General features: G+C 33.4%; 2 protein-coding genes across 3 annotated transcripts; both read right to left on the reverse strand.

Annotated features, from left to right (window-relative positions):
* Positions 1-978: 978 nt before the first annotated feature.
* Positions 979-7216, reverse strand: LOC108479359 (uncharacterized). Of its 2 annotated transcripts, XM_017781903.2 has the most exons (15): positions 6611-7216; positions 5571-5726; positions 5348-5459; positions 5106-5243; positions 3753-3857; positions 3205-3288; positions 2957-3072; positions 2718-2819; positions 2493-2606; positions 2343-2399; positions 2182-2248; positions 2034-2087; positions 1817-1891; positions 1693-1728; positions 979-1471 (listed from the first exon to the last, which is right to left on the reverse strand). In XM_017781903.2, exons 2-15 carry the CDS (start codon positions 5588-5590, stop codon positions 1373-1375), a joined length of 1179 nt encoding a protein of 392 aa, XP_017637392.1. In that variant the 5' UTR covers positions 5591-5726; positions 6611-7216; the 3' UTR covers positions 979-1372. The 2 variants fall into 2 exon arrangements, with proteins under 2 accessions (XP_017637392.1, XP_017637393.1); XM_017781904.2 differs by lacking the exon at positions 5571-5726 and having other exon boundaries at positions 6611-7215.
* A 4258-nt stretch (positions 7217-11474) lies between these two features.
* On the reverse strand, positions 11475-17519 carry LOC108479358 (protein PECTIC ARABINOGALACTAN SYNTHESIS-RELATED-like). Its single transcript, XM_017781902.2, has 11 exons — positions 16938-17519; positions 16595-16645; positions 16412-16502; positions 15668-15744; positions 14842-14930; positions 14068-14187; positions 13335-13451; positions 13056-13199; positions 12840-12963; positions 12559-12750; positions 11475-12265 (listed from the first exon to the last, which is right to left on the reverse strand). Exons 1-11 carry the CDS (start codon positions 17235-17237, stop codon positions 11906-11908), a joined length of 1665 nt encoding a protein of 554 aa, XP_017637391.1. The 5' UTR covers positions 17238-17519; the 3' UTR covers positions 11475-11905.
* Between the last annotated feature and the right edge of the window lie 3399 nt (positions 17520-20918).

The following is a 20918-nucleotide window of genomic DNA, read 5'->3' on the forward strand; positions in this document are numbered from 1 at the left end:
TTCCTTAATTTGTTCCCCTTGATTGTTTGTTTATGAGAATGCTTATAATTATTGGATTTGAGGAGGAAGAACAGCTCATTTTCAACCCTATGTTGAAATACAAGTTGGAGCTAGCAAATGAGTTAATTTCCAGGCAATTTCTACTTCTATAGATAGAAGTTACAAGACAGGCCAAAAGGTTGTGGGACTAATTCTGGAGTCACAACAAATGTCAAGGAAAGCAGCATGGCCATAGCATGATAATCCTCTCTGTCAGAAATAAGATATTTTTTATTATTGGAATTTTATAATAATGTGTGGCACTAAACGATATTTGTTTAATACAAGTATCAGAGTGGGTTTTCCAGGCAATTATTTTAATTTTAACCAGAAAATTAGTTAAAGGACTCAATCATTCAACAGCTGAATTAAAAGGTTAAAATCTCGGTTCGAGTATGATAAAACTCTGAATTGCTTCATAGATTTTTGCATCAATTCATTTAAAAAAGCAGAACAATTTTGATAAATTGTTTATAGCCCTCTAATTCACCCAGTTTTTTGTTGGGCTTTTTTTTTTAAACTGCCAATTAAATATGTTAATATCTTACAATATTATATTGAAAAATGATTAGTCTTGATTTGGGGGCTAAATATTGCAAATCCAGGACTGTGATGTGCCTCAACAACCCTGGTTTTCCAGTGCTTGCAGCTCATTCAATGTCATGGATGCCACGTTGGTTTTGTTCATATTAATCATGTTCGTGCTTGCCATACCACTTTCCGTAATCTAATAAAATCATTTCTCTTAATTCATAACTGTTCCCAAAACTTCTTTTGTTCCCATTTTTATTTCCAATCTTTGAAAGGGCTTAAAATCTGAAAGACACAGATATCCTCCTCATAATCCTATCATGTTTTTGGAAGCTGCAGCCAATGCGGTGGCAATGAAGCTGGCCAAGATGCTCTCAATAATTTTATTCATAAAAATATAACCAAAACTTCACCCGAATCAACCAAACTCATAAATTCATTACCCACACAAACGAATATTTTGATTCTGATTCCAATTTCAAAAAGTAAAAAAAAAAAAAAGGGGAATTAAAGTCTCAATGTGATTTGGGGACCAGAAAGTTGTGGCTACAAAAACAATGATGCATTTCATCAAACTTTATGTGAATAACAATAAGAAGAAGAATCGTTCTAAAATAAAATCTGAGACTCGCTTAGTAACGCAACCATTGCAGGTATTGGGAGTGAGGTTTTATGATTGAATGAATACTTGAAGATCCGATGAAATCCCAATGCTTTTGGGGTGGGGTAATAACTAATAATGAAAGTATAGAAAGGGTTAGCTTTTCTAGTTTTGCTTTGCTATATATATATATATATATTCCTAACGAGATGTTGAATTTATTTCCTTCAAGTATGCTTTCTCCGCCCTTGAAAACCTCGTTTGAAATATACTCCATTCCTTTTTACACCTCTCCCTTACCTGCCAATTCCAGAACTCACATTATTAATTTTTTAAATGTCAATTACCATCTTACAAATATTTCTCCATAAAAGAAAAATACTGCTTTTAAAATGCAACATTTTATAAATGAGATTCAAATAACTGCCACCTCCCTCCTGTGTGCGTTTGTATATATATATAATATCTTATAGAAAGAAAAAAGCCGAAGGGGAGACAAGAAACAAGGAAAGTTTGCATACCCCTTTCCACGGTGCCTTCCCATCTAATGACTCTCCCTGACAAAAACCAAATTATAGTAAGTGCTTCATTCAAGCATATCAAACGTTTAATAATAATAAAGGAGAAAATCAATGTTGTCATTACCTGGTTCCCAAGTGAGGGAACGGACTGATGAACAATCCATTGAGAATCTACTACACCTATCTTCTCATGGGCGGGCTGTTTATAAAGAAACATATCCGTACTTTAATAAATAGTTGTATTGTAATTCGATCACTGAACAAATAATTCATTCGTAAAGGGAACATACAAATACAGAGAGAATAAGAGAAAAAGATAAAAAGGATAACAGGATCCTGACCTCTACACATTTTCTGAGGGCAAAATCAAGACCCCAGCCATGGACCAAGTCATTCTGGACATCGTACACCAAAACCAATAAAATGTACGCCAGGAAAACAATTTGAAACCTATCAACGCTAAAGTGAGCGAGAAATACACCCTTATACCTGAATCATATGCCATACGCACCGCCATGCGTCTCGTGAAAACACAGGAGCCATTATCTCAACAAACCTACATTTATGAAAGAAAACAAATACTATTAGTTAATAAACCTGTGGAGTATTAAGGCATGATAATAAGCAACAATGCTCGAAGGTTTGCATACGCTGCACATGGAGGAACATGTGGATGATTGCACCAGCCCGGTTTCTCCTCTGTTTCTCTGAATCAAAATATGAAAATGACTATTTATGTATCATTCAATTGATTAGTCTGGTTTCAACAATTCATGGTATAATTTTCCCAATTTTCTTACTTGTGAACTTCGCGATCACCTCTTCTCTTTGTCATTTGCCAGGTTAACCCTTTATTTGGTTCCAGACCAGGCTGTGAAATCTCCAGTCCATGCTTTTTCACCAGTTTAATATATCTGAAAATGAAATAAATAAAACATCGTCTTTGTATAAATTTCATTTAAAGGAAAAGTGTTGAAATTGAAACGAAGCATTTATGAAGAAGTCTTGCAATGTCCTATACTCACTCTTCAGCATTGAAATGCTCAACCCCCAAATCCTCATCCCAGATAAATATGTAGTCATAGGTTGCGACAATGTCAGGGTGCAAAAACCTCTTGGCATACCACCTATGTAGTTAAAACTCCTAATAGTTAGATCTTTAAAACTTCTAAGCAATACCAAGAATTACCAAGCATTGCATTCATCCAGCCAGTAAAAGCAGGACTTGAATTTGCAAATCTATTTTCCAATTCCAATTACTTACCATTTAGTCTGCCTACGAACACTCACATGTATTGCCTTCTTTGACCACTCAAACTCATCCCATTCAGTTGTTCGACCATCATAATGAAAGAGAAGGATAGTAAAATTCCCTGAAAACTGTAGGAAGCACATTTTTAGTCACAGAACTTGAAATGTGCAAAACAAACACATGGGCAACAGAAACTCCATGCTCTCTCGGCACCTGCCCCCGCATGAGAGAGAGAGAGAGAGAGAGAGAGAGAGAGAGACCTTTTTAACTGCAGCATCAATATTCTTTCGTTGATCATAACCAACAGTAAATGTGACAAGATACTTTGGCTTGCTGGTCAAATCCTGCAGATGGCAATATTGTCAAAACACAATCACGGTAATAGAAAAACTTATCTGATGTAGTTCTTTGTTAATTTGTGGAATGGTAGAAGTGATAATGATTTTGATCACATGAATAAACTTAATAATGCAAACAACCTCTTAAGACAATAATATATCAATTTGTTTAGATCCTGCAATGTGTTAGGCATCTTGAAAAGGTTTGTATAAGAGATGTTTTCAGCAAAGTCTGCTGTTTTAGTTATAATTTAGCATATGCTCTGGAACATGGAGAACAAGAAGCTTTGTAGAAAGAGATGTTTCCAGCAATTCCACAAAGGTTTTCCATTTACAAAAGTTATTCAATTGAAACAAAACTAATTTAACTTCACAGGACAAAGCTAAACATAGTCATATGTGCATTTGAAAGTTGAATAAAGTTCAGGGCTCAAATTAAGTTGTATGCCAAACGGGTTCAAGAAAAATACCTCACTGGGTTTGCCCCATAATCTGCGTAAGTATAAATCTGACTCAGCTCTAACAATTCCTGGTGGTAGTCTTTCTGCACCTCGGGGATTTGATGGGACCCAAATCTGCATCAGAGTCATAAAGGAAGAACAAAACATGGCATATCAGACTAGCACCATATTATTCAGGTCCTACAAAATCATCAAACACAGAAATCATGTCATCTAGGAACATGGTGGTTGTAAAAGATGTATTCCAATAACGCATTTGGATAATAAGCCAGCACTAAAATAAAGCAATGTCTACCAAAATACCAAGTACTAGTAATATGCACACAACTCACACATAGGTCTAGATGCGTGCATATATAGATGATACATGCACATATTCAGTCAGGTAGGAGACATGCTAGGCTAAGAGTGCAATAGATGGCTTTTTCCGTCTTATATATAGTCTAGGTATTTTATTCAACAGGTGAACCAGGATTTCCATGAGAACAATAGTGTTTAATAGGGGTGAGCAAAATATTCGATTCAAAAAACTCAATAAAAAATTCAAATTTTGAATTAAATAGTTCAAGTTATTTGAGTTAATTAAGTTATTCGGATCAACTCGAATAAAAAATTAAGTTTTTCGGTTTAACTCAAATATGAATTACACAATTCGAGTTATCCGAAAATCCGAATAAGAAAAGACAAAACTACGTCGTTTTGATAAAAGTTTACTTTTTTAAAAGTTAAAATTCAAAATAATTAAATTAAAAGGCAAAACTATGTCGTTTTGATAAATGTTTACCCATTAAGTTAAAAAGGCAAAATCATTATATTGTTTATGCAGTTAAATAATATTATACTTGATCTACTAGTTAAATAATTGGTCCATCTAAACGCAACATTAAGTATAAATAATAGTATTCGTTAACTCAACTCGATTTGACTCGAAATTTTTTGACTCGATTCGATTCGATTCGAAAAAAATTCAAATTGAATTCGGTTGCTAAAATAGGATGTTAACTCAACTAACTCAAAAATTTTTGACTCGATTCGACTCGACTCGATCGAATACTCACCCCTAGTGTTTAACCATTATTCTGCAAGAAACTGAATGAACAAAGAAAAAGAAAATGCCTCTGCATCCAAAAGTTTGAATGGCATGTAGACCACACTATTTCCTTGTCTTTCACAAGGAAAACCTCCCAATCCCACTTCAACAAGCAGCTAAAACCTATAATGCAGGAGAAACAGCTTGACCTGAATAAATAAAGTGGAAGTGCAGAAAACTAAACTGCACAAAAAAGGTTTAAACAAAAAAGGTTTAAAAAAAAAACTTTCTCAGATAATTTTGAAATGCCTAGATCAGGAGAGGAGGAATACCTTCCTTAATGTGACGTTAGCACAGCTACCATTATTACCAACTGGATGGGACACATGAGTTGAGCTTGAGGGGCCCAACTTAGTGTACTCGGTGTATTTGAAATCAATAGCAGTAAGAATGCTGGTTGATAGACTGAACTGTCATATTCAGAGAAATATAGAAGTTCCATTATATAGATGAAAAAGATCATTATTGAATTGAAGCAAAATGATGAAAATAAAATTAAGAGATAGTTGTCTACCTTTGTCAACGACAATTTTGGAAAACATAATCCTATCAAGAAGCCAAAAACTACTCCAAAAAATGTTGTTACAATAAGCCTCATGCTCTCATTCGGCTTTCTACTAACAATACTGCAGTCACAAAGATAGAATAAAAGTTAAATAACTTCCACATCTATGTAACTTTTTCTACACATAAACATATAATTCTTTCTAATAAAGAGGCCATCATAAGTTGAGAACCTGCGTGTAAAGATCCCCATACTATTTAAATTCGTCTGATCATATATGCACAACAAATGACACAAAATTCAGATTGTGAGAGCCTTTAAGCATTATTTAGTAGTCATTCAGTTGCCAATTCTCCATAAAAGAAAGAGACACCCTCAGCATAAAGACCTGATGTTTTCAAAACACTGTGTTAAAATAAAGCAAAATCAAATAGTTACAGATAAAATAAATTAACAAAGATATGAGATTCAAACAGCAACTTTGCAGCCATTGACTCTAAGATGAGATCCCAGTTCAATCAAATTTACCAAAAATATACAGAAAGCAGCCAACAAAATACAACCTACGAGACCCTTCCATCGTTTTCTAAGGATCATATTATATAGTAAATGTGCAAGAATCAGCCTAAGTACCACCAAAGAATCCAGATAATCTTCAACCAGTAACTTCACAAAGCAAGCAACCATGTGCTAGTCCTTCGACAAAAGATCGAAGTTACCAGGCAAACACAAAAACCAGACAAATTCCAGTCCTGTCCTGGATTCAATAACTCTACAGTCGTCAAGTAAACATGTGCTTTTTTGACTAAAAACCTGAAATCCTAAAATTGTTGAATTCAAAAAATTAAAATAACTGCAATACTGCAGAGCTGTAACCGAGCTTGCTTAGGTTGAAAATTACAAAACAAAACGACCAAAAACATAAACAATACTTAAAGCTTGAGCTTAAAATCCGGTTTTATTACTGTAATAATTTTTTTCCCGATTTCAACCACCTTTTCGATTATTTTAATATCATTATATCTCAAATAATCAAGAAAGCTTAATGACTGGAGAAAAAGAAAAGAAAATAAATAGCAAGCTCGAGCATAAACAACTGAAATACTAAAACAACATTCAAATAATCAAATCTAGTTTAAGCAAGTGTAAGACATTGAATGCTCACACAGGTTGTAGATGAGACAACGATTTTTTTTTCTCGGGAACCAAACAGAAAACTGAACTTTAAATAAATTTAAACAAAAGGAAAGCAAACTACAAATATTTACTTACCTGAACAGAAAGATGATAGTGAAGAATAGAGCAAGATCTGGCAAAAACTGAAAGTGTATTTAAAAAGGTTCTGAAATCTAATATTTTCCAACTCCTTAAAGTGAAAATCTGTGGAAAGGAGTTTATAGCTTTCTCGGACAGAAATAATTTCGTGATCAGCTGCCTAAACGGAAAATGATAGAAAACGTGAAAGGAAAAAGACTTGAAACTAAACGATGGATTTCGATTTCAATTTCAACTATCTCCTTTTTCTTTTCTACATAAAGAGACACTGAAAATTATTTGATTTTATTAAATAAAAAGCAAAGGCAAAAGAAAAAGAAAACTTTAGGCTGTGCCTTCAAAATATAAAGAATGTTTGTTCTTGTGTCTCTGTATAGGCGAATTCATTTTTATTAATAATTTATGTTGATTTCATTGGGTGATTCGACGACAGTATATTGGTGAATGCATTTGTGCCGAAAATCGTGTGTGGAGAGAGACATTGGTAGCGTTTTGCTTTGGTTTTGACTTTTGACCCTTCACCTCACCTCCTGGATTTCCTGTCTAATCTAATCTTTTTAATTCTTTCAAATTCTAGTTCCCATTTTTTGTTGTTTGATTTATTAATGACAAATTTTAAATAATTTAATTTGGAGAAAATTATGATGCGCTGGTGGCACATTGGTCTGATAATGGAGCAGGTTGCCTATGGAATAGATAGGTACAGAATGCGTTGGTGACGGAGGCATTGGCTAGTACCTAGGCTTTCAGATTTGCACGGGAGTTGAGATTTTGGCAGTGAAGATTGAGGGGGATTTCTTGGTGGTTATAACGAAGCTCGACATGCATTGATCGATAGGAAATTAGTAGTCACATATGGGAAGCGAAATGAATTGTGTTTAATTATGAGAGATGTAAATTTCAACATATGAAGAGAGGAGACAATTGGGTTGCTTACTTGTTGGCCAAAGAGAGGTGTCGACGAAAACATGATGTTTGGTGGATGGAGGATGGCCTGACGGTGATTTAGGGGCTGGTAAGGAGGGACAATCCACTCTTCAGGTCAATTGAAGTCCATTGATACAATGACGGAGGAGGCTAGAAGGTTCGATTTTAGCTAGCAGGGTCAGATTGCTTCAAATCAGTTTGAAGCAATATATGGCATGTGGTGTGGGTTGTGGGTTGTGAAAGGAGAGAAAGGTTGGTTAGTTCTTGTCTTATCTATTATTAGAGTCTGACCCGACCCATGGACATGTCTAGTCTTATCTATTATTATCCATTCTAACTAGTGTATCTGTCAACTTGACGTATCCAATGCATTTTCACATGAGACACTTGAAGAATTGGTTTACATGGAACAACCCACAGGCTTTAGAGATCCCACCAAGCTATACCAGGCGTGTTCTTTGAAGAACAACTTACTGCCTTGTGTATGTTTATGATCTCATTTTGACAAGTTCAATAACTACTCTTCTTCAACTTATCATTCGACAGCTCGAGTTAACTGTTGCCCTTAAAGATTTGATTCCCTTACCTATTTTCTTGGTGTTAAAGTCACTTGACTACCTAATGGACTTTAACTCTCTCAATCCAAGTATATTTGGGATCTTTTGAGGCGGTTGAATATGCATGAAGCTATCCTTATCTCTATGTCACCAGCCGCGAATCAAAACTCATGATGAATGTACACAAACCGTCTCATGGAGGTCAACTGATTAAATGGGGGTTTATTTGATCCACTTGAACTGACTCAATTTGTGGAACATATAGAGAAGCCTTGGTAGCTTAATAAAGCACTCTAATCCTAAGAGATAAGATTGTATATAGTTTAAATTCCTTAGTACTCTTGACCGTTAATATAATTTAAATTGTATCGTTGGATTTGGGAGAGTTCAATTATAAATAAAGGTTTTGCCCCTCATTTGTAATCATCCCATTGTATCTCCTTCATTATTTCATTCTTGAGTTAAAGAATATTTGATTCAAGTTTCTTTATCTTTTTAAGTTGTTCCCGCTTTATTTCAGTGCCTTAAAAAAATTACTTTGTGAATTCTCATTTTTAAGAGTAAGACTAACTTAGGCAGATTTGAAACAAAAGAATCGCCTAAAGTTGTGTGATGCTAGGCTTAAGTTCTAGTCCTATGACAATACTATCTTCTTCGCAAACAATATTAGCTAGACATTTCTAGCAACTTTGAAGATCCTACATTATTCCGACAAGTGATGGGTTCTTACCTGACCTAACATAACCATGACATTCAACAAAGCAACTCAATTCATGCACTCACCTTTTGTCAACCATTGGCAAGTTGTGAAATGAATACTTGAATATGTAAAAAGGTATAGTAGACCATGGTCTCCTACTCAAATCGTCATGTTCTTCATCTCTTTTTGCTTTCTCTAATGCGGATTGGGGAGGTGACAATATTGACGGGAAAAGTACCTCGACTTATGTTGACTTTCATGGCCCTAATCTCATCTCATGGAGTTTGAAGAAAAAAAAAACAGTGGCTCGATCTAATACTGATTCGGAAAATTGTGCCTTAGCCTCGACAGCCTTTGAAGTTTATTAGATGCAGTGTCTTCATCGAGAACTTGACCAAAAGAAATAACTGAAAAAGGAGCTAGGCATACCTTGAAGAACTACTCTGCAATTTGTACTCAATACAAGGGTCTGAAAATCTTAAATTGGTAGCAGTTGGAAGCTTGTATGAAGGCTTCTATTATTTCACTTTGTACTTGGATAGATAAGAATTAGTAAAGGTGTTATACACCCCAAAATGCATAAGCCAATAGCCATTGCACCTCCTTACCAGCTACACTGTTTTGCTGGTTAAGCCCTTCTTGAAAGTGCTTTTGGTTGCAAAAGCAATTTGTCTGGGATTGCTTACGTAATCTAGATGCTTTTAGCACTCCCATTGCTATATCCAACTAACCTAGACCTTTAGAAATATTTTTTCATAGAATTTTCAAAACAATGCTAACCAAACCTTAACAAATTTAAGAGATGAGTTTATTTGTTTTTCCAAGCTTGAGTCTACAATAGTTGCCAGGTCAAGGATTGAAAGACCTTTAGAACGAAAAAGCTCAAGTTTAGGCAAAAGTAATATGCAATATTTGATTGACCTTCTTCACTCCAACCAACAGAAAACAACAAAGCAACTCAAAATTATTCAACAGTCTCTATTTCTTACGTTAAATTAAAAAAAAAACACTCAAATTTTATTTAAAATTCCCTTTCCTCGAATTTCACCACCAACCCAAAACCAAAAATATTTAAAAAAGAATAATTAGACTTAGTTGCCTCGACTTAGAATTTGGAAATAATCAAGAGTTTATACCCATTGAAAAAAAAAAAGTAGGTTTTTGTCATAGTTTCAAAATTAATTGGAGAAATAATCCGTTTTTGCTTTCGGAACAGCTACCATGATTTTTGATATCTAAATTTCTAATATATTGTAACATTTTTTTTTAGATTTAATGGTTTAAAAGGTTGGTAAATTTTTTAGAAAAAAATTAATTAAATTTTTGCGATTTTTTTTTTACACACAATTGAATTTCTGAATTAACAAAATTGGTCAAATAAATCTTTTGATTAGCATTGATTATTACAGTGTTGATGTGAGCGTAAATAACATTGATATGACGCTCCATGTCAATGACAATTGCTTAGTGGCACGTTAGCAAAATAAAAATTTAAATAAAAAAGTTAAAAAGAAATATTTAATTTTTTATTGGAATCTTATAAAATTTTAAAAGATGTTTTTAAAAATATTTTAAATTTTGCAATTTTCTTAAAACATTATTAAAAATTAAATAAAGTTACAAAATTTAAAAAAATTAAAAGTTAAAGTTTAGAATGAATCGGACAATCATATACCAGATTCATTCAAGATGATTTTCTAAATTATATAAAGTTTTAAAATATTAAAATTAATTATCTTTCAAAAATTGGCATTTGTATGAATGTTTTAATTATATTGGTACATTTTAAGATGTATAAAAATAAAAAATATTTTCTAAAATAAATCAATATAAATAATTTTAATTTTATTAATCATATGTGTAAAGGTTTTTGAAATGTATGAATATATCAAATTGTTTAAAACTTTTAGGTTATAAAATAATTGATACACTTTTTAGGATACACATGTAATCAAATAATTTATACACTTTTTTAATTGGATATATTCATATATTTAAAAAACTTTACACGTGCAATTAATAAAAATTAATATTATTTTTATTTATTTTATAAAATGTTTCTTTTAATTTTTATATACCCTTAAGGGTATCAATAGAATTAAAAATTGATACAGATCAATTTTTAAAGAAAACTAATTTTAATATTTTTAAAACTTTATATAATTTAGAAAAATCATCTTGATTGACTTGGACATATGGTCTTTCAGATTCAATGAGAATTTGGACAACAATATGTCTATATTCATCCTAAATTTAACTTTTATTTTTTTATTTTTAGTTTTTGAACATTTAAATTTTATTTAATATTTTTATAAATTTTAATAATATTTTATAGATTTACAAATGTTAAAAAATTAAATCTTTTTAAATATTTTAATTTTCCAAAAAATGAAATATTCCTTTAAATTTTTTATTTTTTAAAATTAATTTTTTTAATCTTTTGCTGGGAATCAAAGTTAGTCAAGAAAACTTATTTAACCACTTTTATTAGTCCAAAATTCAATTGGGCGCAAAAATATCAAAAAGGCTTAATTGATTTTATCGAAAAACCATTAAGCCTTCTTTTTAAAAAATTCTGACAATATTCATAATAATAAATTTTAATCTTCTTATGACAATATTTGAATGTATAAATTAAAATTTTGAATTCATGTATAATTAGGAGGAAAAACATTAATTATTTGTGTATAAACAAAATCTATAAAAATGTAAAATGGTCAAAAAATAGTTAGGTCATTAATAATTTACACGTCCTGAATCTTGATGCTTGAAGGTACAAAGTAAAAACAATAGATAAAAGAAAGGGGCAAACATGTTAATAAACCAATCTGCTTGTTTTTAATTTTGGAGACAAACAAAACTGCAAACGCTGAGCGTCCCATTTGTAAAGGCAGCCTCACAAGGTCAATTTCCAATTAGCCCAATCACCTCTCTGTCGGCACTCTTTTCCGGCCGAATGATTTTATTTTTTTCACCTGTTTTCTCCCTCCTTGTAGCTTGTGAGTAAAAGAATTTCCATTTATTCAGAATGCAGATAGAAATGCAGTTTCGTCTCGGTGATGATCCTGAAAAATAAACTAGTGAAGCAGAAATGATATACGTACACTATCAGGCTTTACACATGCAAGGAGTTAGGGGGTTCTCCCAAAGGTCATAGTTTGGGAAGGTCTCTTCCGGCAATCCAGTTCGTGTCTGGTGGGTGATAACCACGTCTTCGACAAAATTCGCCCACCCCATATAAGGATCCCCAAAAGATTTGGACATAAGCCCCTTGTCTGGTTTTATGGATTTTTGACGGTGACCCACGTACCTTCTTGCTCCAATTATCAATTTAGCAAAGTTGCCACCATGCGTCATCACGAACACATCAGACTTCAGGCACACCAAGAAATCAAGAGCTGCCAAGCTTGTTACATGCTTCCTGAAAGCAACTAACTCCTCCTTACTTGCCAACTCTTCCTTGGTAACCTGTTTGAAAGTCTTGTAATGATCATCTCAAATTTGCAGAAAAAAATAAAAAGATAGTCTGCATTTCAAGTACGTCAAATAAACTGCTTGCATGTCAGTCCCTGATATAGTCCGGTTTGTTAACTAACAAGTCTGAATAAGTATACAGCTTTAATGCTTCCATATATAAGAAGTGGGACAGGAGAGTGCATCCCTGGATAGAGAAAACGCCAAATATTTGGAACATGGAAAACATGCCTAGTAATTATTCTGGACAAGAAGATTTTCTAGCATTCATAGAAAATAAAGATTACCAGATTTGGGAACATGTTCCTTAAGGGTGCCATCCGATTCTGACCACCATAAACCTGGCCAGAAGCAACATAAATCTGTGTTTCCTTTGGATAGCCCATGGCTCGAAGAATCACTGCCACTTCCCCAGGTTCAAGAGGACACCTTCCTTCTTTCCTTTTCTGCAGAGCCAGCTGCCACAGATGGGTTCCGTTCTGCAATCAGTCACTACAGAAATAAGTATATCAAACCAACTTTTGGTTCTCAAAAAACAAAGCGGAAAAGGCTAGTTGTTCTAAATCACCTTATACCGTCGAGGCCATTCTTTTTGTCTGTATTCTGCCATTCTAGCTTTCTCCTCCCTAGTTCCAACAAAATCACAAAATGATAGGCCCACCATCCCTTTCTCAAACCTAAGATGTAAAGCCCTGAAAGAAATGGACTGTTAGTTATTCTGGATTAAAAAAAGAGAAGCATGAATTCGACATATTAGTAGAACCTCAAGTAAAATATTACATACATGTAAGGATTCGGACTTCCTGTGCGGTTCCTCATCCTTGATACCAATAAATCTGACATTTGCTCTATCTCTGGGAGAAATTTAAGAGCATGATAATTGACTCTGCATCTTAGCCTGTTAATTTCTGGAGGGACATTATCATACCTAAATCAATACCCAAACGCATTAGGAAGGAAATATAGTAGTATAGGAGAATTAACAAACCAAGCCCAAGTCTCTTTTCTGAAAAGTGAACATTTGAAAGTAATACGACACATATCTACAACATCAATGACTTACCCAAGTCTATCAACAAAAGGTTTTAGAGACATTATCTTCTTCTCTTTGATTCGAGGCAGCACATTGTCAATGTAAAATTGTGCTGGAGCATATTTTGGAATGTTCTTCACTGTCCGCCTATTACACATTAAGAAAACTCTCCTCATAAACAATTCCAGTGGCAAAAATTCGGTATAGATATTCAGTTCATTCTTGAATTCTCACATCACATCTGAAGTACACACATCATTGCTAATAAACCCTATGATTGAATGGCTACAAGCTCCAAACAAACTATGATACACATGTAGCAAGATGAAGGTCTATCGCTGATGATTCTAGCATACGAGAAACGAAACATGAGCGGCATGCTTTCTAACATTTTGCTTTTGAAGGCATTTGACAACAAGATGCCATTGTTTCCAAAATAAAATAAAGGAAATAAAATATTAATTACCTATCAATTAATCTAAAACAAACAAATGAAAATTTCAGTTATGCAGTCTGCTAAAACTCATTATGAAAGAAGTATCTATCATTCAAAGTCCACAGAGGGCCCACATCAGCCCCACCTCTAGCTTTCTGTCTCCCACAAGTTAATGCCACTAATGAAGTCATAATCACAACATCGAGGAAAATCATGACGCCATTGAAGCAAATTCATAGAAGCAAACAGCTTCTCAATTGGCGGTTGAAATCCAACTGATTAAAATAGCAAGTCCAGCAGAGAGGCAGAGAAATCATGAAAAATCACCTTATACTGGTAAATAATTCTGATTTGTCAGTAAACCACTCAGGTATGTCACGAACAATTTGCACGTCATCCTTCAAGTAGTTGATGAAATGATCAACATCAAAAATGTCTTCAAATTTGCTGCACATGATTTTACAAATACATTACAAACGAAAGGATGAAATAGAGTTGCTACAGTCAGATGGTAAGTAATGCATTTAAGTGATTTACTTAGGTTCATGAAGTGATTAGTGAGGAGCAAAAGAAGCCGAGAACTCTCAGAAACCTATGGTTAGGTTAGAGCTTGAAAGCTAAGTTCAAGGCAAGATTCCAAGAACATATTTAATCACGAGGTATTGCTACTTAAATATGTAATTTGACAGCTTGACAAGGTTATAAGCCAACCTCAGTTAACTTGAATAAAGAAACAATTATGATGTGCTTAGCCACTTCAAATGTTAATTAATGAGTACAAATGTTAACATTAACACATGGTACACTATTATTGTAGAAATTTAGCATATTATAGAAGCTTTTAAAATCACTGGAAGTGAGACCAAAGACACTACATTTCAAACAAATATTAATTCTAAACTTCGTAATTTGAAGAAAACTAATCTTTTGAATAAACATAACTTATGTCTATTAAGGTTGTGAAGCTATAGGGTAAAAATTAACTAATAATCAGTTACTTCTCTCATTTTTTCAAAGCATATATGACTTCTTATGTTTCAGAGATATATGTGCACAAGACCAACAATACGAATGAAGCTATTATTGGACAAGGAATCTCACGTTTGGTCTTTCCAAATCTGGTCCTGCTTCAGCACTGGCAAGATAAGAGTGGCATTCATAATTTTAGCCACAGCCACTGCATTACATATCTGCATGGAATATTCAATAAGTGCATAAGTTTGCTGCTGGCTGTTAGTGATACCAAATCAGTAGAGCTTTCAAAAATTATTCAGCCAAATTTCCATTTTAAGTACGATTAAAAGGTGTTTGGAAATGATAAAACTTGAATAGAATTAAGCAGAAAGTGCACCAGATTAAGATCAATAAATTATGACAGAAACAAGCAGCAAAAGAACATTTAAGGAAGCACTTTATTTACCATTTTAGGCACAGACGTGCTTATAGTCATCCTTTTTTTCCTGTTCATATCAAGGTATCATCTCCAAAAGAAGTTTCATGACACAATAGGCCAAAAGAAGTCAATAGAACAAGGTAACTTTAGACTCAATTTCATAGGACTTTTAGTTGCAGCCATCTAGGAGACAGTAATTGATTATAACGCTTCAGAATTACAATGTGAGTCAAGATCCATTATTTTTACAAATTCCAGGTCAGTGATGCCAACTATAAGTATCAGTGAATTATAGCTCAATCACTTCAAAAAGACTTGTTACATAATTGAGATTATAATGCTTTTGAATTGTAAGGTGAGGGAAGAGCAGTTTTCTTCAAGTATCAGGTCAGTTATACCAACTATAAGAATCAATAATTTATAACTCCATCAATTCAAAAGAAACTGCAACTCCTTCCAACTCCATAAGATACATTTGAAATATAAAAAATGGAAAAAGGATAGAAACCTGCAACAAAAGAAAAGAATCCATACCGCAATTCTTTGCTGATTTAGACCACCCTCAGCATGAATGAATAGATAACCACTTGTTTCATTCTCAGGAGGAAGATCTGCACAGTGTTCAAAATAGTGGCTAACCTTAGCTGTGATAACATGAACAAGAAAACAAAGCAACTTGATAACAAATATCAGGAATGCTATTGTTAACCTGTCTGAAAAAGTTCAGAGTGATCTAGTACTTTATGAAAACCTAAAACTTAGCAGTTAGCAGTTCCATCTAGATAATATATATACAAATTCAAGAAGCAAGATATATGATAATATAATCTCTGCAAAATGTCTTTTCTCTAACGAGAAATAAAAGTTAAGAAACAATTTGGAAGTACCAAACAATTCTTTAAGGTTATGTTCAGGACTCTAAATTTTAAATTTAGGATTTGGATTCCAAAAATAGTGAAAATTTAATGATAAAGTACATCTAAATGTGTAACAGTCATGCTTATTTTTTTTCAAATTTATGGATTTGCAGCCTATTTAGTCATAAATTCAAAATACCCATAGATATTTGTGAATTCGAAATTCATGTTTTATACCTTTCAAATATATAATCATATTGAATTATAACTAATTTATTCATAATGTATGCATTTCATTATCATAATTTATATAGAAAATTAAATCCAAATTTATTTTCCAAACACAGCATAAATGCATTTTGCAAAATCAGAGAGACAGGCAAAGACATAGTTGTATAGTTCTAAAAGGAACCTACAATACCTGATATTCCACCTTCACGGCGCTCAGCACAGGGCTTCCAAGAAGTAGTTGCAGAGAAAGGATTCTCCCAAAGTGAAGGCTTCTCCTTAACCTAGAATGCATAAAACACCATTTACAAATGGGAGAAGCCACTAATAGCACAGGAAGTAATAAAAACCAGAACAAGGTTCATAAGAAACTTACACGCGGACAATGCAGAACAATGCCATCCTTTTTACATAAATACGGGGAAGTCTACCATAAATTAAAATACATATATTAGTATTAGTGATACTAATTAAAAACCAAATCACAATTTCCATTAAGCAAGCTTCAATAGGCTAAATTTCAACAGCATTTAACCCGCTAGCTCACTCCAATCATGTATCTTGTTTTCTCAAACATAAATAACACTATTACTAAAAAAAACTTAAGAATCACTTATAATCTGATCGTACGCAACAAGAAAAAAGGAGCAAATCTAGAAACAAAAAAGTGCCGAGTAAATAGAACACTTTAATAATAAAAAAGGGAACCGTTTTCTTACTAATCGATGCAAGATCGAGAAAATGGAGATCAATCCAGCAATGGCGAAAAAAAGGAGCAAGAAAAGAGAGATCCTGGAGCCGCGTTGAGAAAACCTAGGATCATCCTTGGAGAAAGGGAAAAAGGAGTAAGTTTGCCACCAAAAAGAACGCTCACGATCTCGTGAAGAATGGCGAGGGTGATCCTCGACGTGCTGGGAAAAGTGATCATGGATCAGAGGAGAGGTGTCCTCGTCGCGTTTCATTGGAGAAGAAGCGACTCGGCTCCCGAGCGAGCTGCTCGGGTGTCTTAGCTCTACCATGACTGGCTTCCGACTCTAAGCCAGCTTTCGAAAGCTCTGCTTCGGCTTCTTCGACTCGGATTTACGCTGCCGTTGGTGGTGGTGAGAACTCGAGAGGGAATAAAGAAAGTTCTTTCAGAGTCCACATGTGAAGTGTTCAGATCAAATTGCTTCGCATCATCGATAAACGTTACTCAAAATGCCTTCATCTCTTTAAGGACAATTTCGTCTCTTCATATTTCTTAGAAATTAACAAACGTTTTCATATCCAAATACGTCGCCCAAATTAGCCCATCGATTTGTGAGTAGAATCAATTTATCCGAATCAATTAAATAAAAATTAAAAATATTTTTTTAAAAATTATCAAAAAATTCATAATAATAAAAAAATTAAAAATTTGATTCAATCGATTTTTTTAACTCAATTCAAGTAGTTTGTACTGAATTCTAGATTTACTGATTTAAAACTTTTCTCCAAACTGATACCTAAATTGGTTTCTTGTCCGACAGAGCGGTCCAACCTAATTCAAACAACCATTTAATTAACAACAAAAATAAAACCTAGTTTTGCTTTACAAAAATTGTTTTGAGGTAAATTTCACCTGCACCCAAATTATTAGAGTGTTTTTATTTTAAATATCCAACTATAAAAAAAAATTATTTGCATACTGAAGTTTTGGAAATTAAATTCTTTTTTATTCACTCTACCATCAAAGTTGACAACCGAAGTTTTATATTTTAATATGTCATTATATTACTTTTAAAAATGTTTATTAAAAGTATGTCTTAGAATTGAGTGACCAATTCTTATTTAAATAAAATATAATGGTAAAATAAAATAAAAGTAAAATCCATATAGAACTACACTTCTTTTATTTTATTCTAGAATAAGGTTTTTAAACCTTATTAAACTCCATCTATTTAATATTGATTAGAATAAGGTGTTTCAATCTTACTACACTCGTATTAGAATATAGTTTTACAAGCTTATAAATAGACATAGTCTACTTCTCTTGTAATCATTCGAATTCGACATAATAAATTTTCTTCTCCTCTGCCCATGATTTTTTCTCGAAAGTGTTTCCAAGTAAAATCTGTGTGTTTTTTATTTTTATTTCCCTTTTATTTGCGATATATTGTCATTACCGACATTCTATTTTTTAACAAATTTGTATCAGAGCTTCCGGGTTGTTCATCTCAATCACAGTAATGGCATATTTGAAGTATGAAATTTCGCTATTGAATTACAACACTAGATTCGCGTTGTGGCAGATAAATATGCAGGTAGTTCTTGCACAGATGGACTTAGAGAAATCCCTGCTAGGGGTAGATAAGATGCCTTCGACATTGACAGAGGAAGAGAAAAAGCGCAAGGATCGAAAGGCGTTAACACAGTTACATCTGCATTTGTCTAACAAAATTTTATAGGATGTGATGAAGGAGAAGACTGCCGCTGAATTATGAAAGAGGCTGAAACAAATATGTATGTCAAAAACTCTAACTAACAAGCTGTATATGAAGCAACGTCTTTTTCTCATCGTTTGGAGGAAGATACGTCTATATACGAACATTTAATAGTGTTTAAAGAAATTCTCTCAAACTTGAAGGCCATGGAAGTTCAGTACGATAAGGAAGATCTAGGGTTGATTCTACTTTGTACGTTGCCCCCATCTTATTCAACCTTTAGAGACACGATTTTATATAGCCGCGAGTCTCTCACAGTTGATGAGGTTTATGATTCTTTGACCTCATATGATAAGATGAAACATATTGTGGTTAAAACTGACTCTCAAAGAGAGGGTTTCATTGTTCATGGAAGACAAGATCAGAATGCTGATGATGATCGTGGAAGACACAAGAACAGAATCCTCGCGATAAATCTAAGGGTAAATCGAAGTCTTCAAACATAGGTAAAACTTGTAACTTCTGCAAGAAAAAAGGGCATATTAAATTTGAGTGCTATAAGCTACAGAATAAGATCAAAAGGGAGGCTATGAATCAAAAGGAAAAATAACCAGAAAATTCCGGTAAAGTTGATGTTGTAGAAAACTACAACGATGGTGAACTTCTAGTCGTTTTTGTCAACAATTCTAAAGTGAGCGAGAAGTGGATCCTTGATTCAGGTTGCACATTCCATATGAGTCCCAATCAGGATTGGTTTACAACTTACGAAATAGTGTCTGAAGGTGTTGTTTTGATGGGAAATAATGCTTCGTGTAAAATCACAGGTGTTGGAATAATTAAAGTTAAGATGTTTGATGGAGTTGTCAGAACACTTAGTAACGTACGACATGTTCCAGAATTGAAGAGAAATTTAATTTCGTTAAGTACTCTTGATTCAAAAGGGTACAAATACATAGCTAAAAGTGGAGTTTTAAATATTTCCAAAGGTTCCCTTGTTGTAATGAAAGGGCAGTGAAAGACTGCCAAGTTATATGTTCTGCAAGGTTCTACTATTACTGGTGATATAGCTGCCACTTCCTCTTCATTGTCAGATGATGATATTACTAAAATTTGGCATATGCGCTTAGGGCATATAAGTAAGAATGGCATGACAGAATTAAACAAAAAAGGACTTCTTGATGGGTAAGGAATTTGCAAACTGAAGTTCTGTGAGCACTGCATTTTGGGGAAGCAAAAGAGAGTTCAATTCACCATAGGAATCCATAACACGAAGGGAACGTTAGAGTATATTCATTCTAATCTATGGAGGCTATCTAGAGTGCCTTCGAGAGGTGGAGCTAATTATATGCTAACTTTTATTGATGATTTTTCCAGAAAAGTTTGAGCGTTCTTCCTGAAGCAAAAAGGCGATGTGTTTTTTGCATTTAAGTCTTGGAAAACTATGATTGAAAAATAGACGGGAAAACAAGTAAAATACCACCACACAGATAATAGCTTAAAGTTCTATTCTGATGAGTTTAATAAACTGTGCAAGTTAGAAGGGATCGTGAGACACTTGATAGTTCGTCATACTCCACAACAAAACGGTATTGTAGAACGAATGAACAGAACGATCATGGAGAAGGTTCGATGTATGTTGTCAAATGCCAACTTACCAAAGTCATTTTAGGTCGAAGCAACCTCTACTGCATGTTTTTTGATCAATCAATCTCCATTCGTTTCCATTGAGAAAAATACTCCGCAAGAGGTATGGTGTAACAGCCTAATTTTCAGTGGTGTCGAGAATAGAGATTTGAGATCACTAAATCCTACGAGTGAGTCGAAAATTTAATAAATTAATACCTATGAGTCAAATGTGAATATGGAAGTATTTTTGAATTAGTGAATTTGGTGATTTAAAAGAATTAATTAGGTAAATTGGGTCGAGAATGAGGTATCAAGACCTTGACTTCATAAATCGAGCCATAAATATTTTTAGAAATATTTATGGAGTGTTAGTGGGGTAGTATTAAAATTTCGTCAGAAAATTTTGACGTTTGGGTGATTAATTAAATAAAAAGAACTAAATTAAAAAAGATGTAAAAGTTGCTAAAAGGATTAAATAGCTCAATTGTCAAATGAGGAAGGACCTAAAGTGAAAATAAGCCCAAAGGAGATATTTTGGACGGCAATAGCTGAAAAAAAAATCAGGAAAAGGGTGAAAGAAGGGCAAAATTGGAAAATTACCAAAATTAGCTAAATAAAAATGGGACCAAATTGGAATATCTAGAATTCTCTTTATTTTTTCTTCATTCTCAT

Source organism: Gossypium arboreum, chromosome 12 (assembly GCF_025698485.1).
Source record: "Gossypium arboreum isolate Shixiya-1 chromosome 12, ASM2569848v2, whole genome shotgun sequence".
NCBI classification, from domain to species: domain Eukaryota; kingdom Viridiplantae; phylum Streptophyta; class Magnoliopsida; order Malvales; family Malvaceae; genus Gossypium; species Gossypium arboreum.

Bases quoted from the DNA above. Each gene is read 5' to 3' on its own strand.
- LOC108479359 (XM_017781903.2), bottom strand. From the start codon at position 5,590: ATGGGGATCTTTACACGCAG. The intron at 2,607-2,717 runs GTGAGTATAGGA...TTTCATTTTCAG, and splicing joins GAGCATTTCAATGCTGAAGA to ATATATTAAACTGGTGAAAA. The intron at 1,729-1,816 runs GTAATGACAACA...GGTTTTTGTCAG, and splicing joins TTCCCTCACTTGGGAACCAG to GGAGAGTCATTAGATGGGAA.
- LOC108479358 (XM_017781902.2), bottom strand. From the start codon at position 17,237: ATGGTAGAGCTAAGACACCCGAGCAGCTCGCTCGGGAGCCGAGTCGCT. The intron at 14,188-14,841 runs GTGAGATTCCTT...AATCATGTGCAG, and splicing joins CAGATTTGGAAAGACCAAAC to CAAATTTGAAGACATTTTTG. The intron at 12,266-12,558 runs GTAATCTTTATT...ACTTTCAAACAG, and splicing joins GGAACATGTTCCCAAATCTG to GTTACCAAGGAAGAGTTGGC.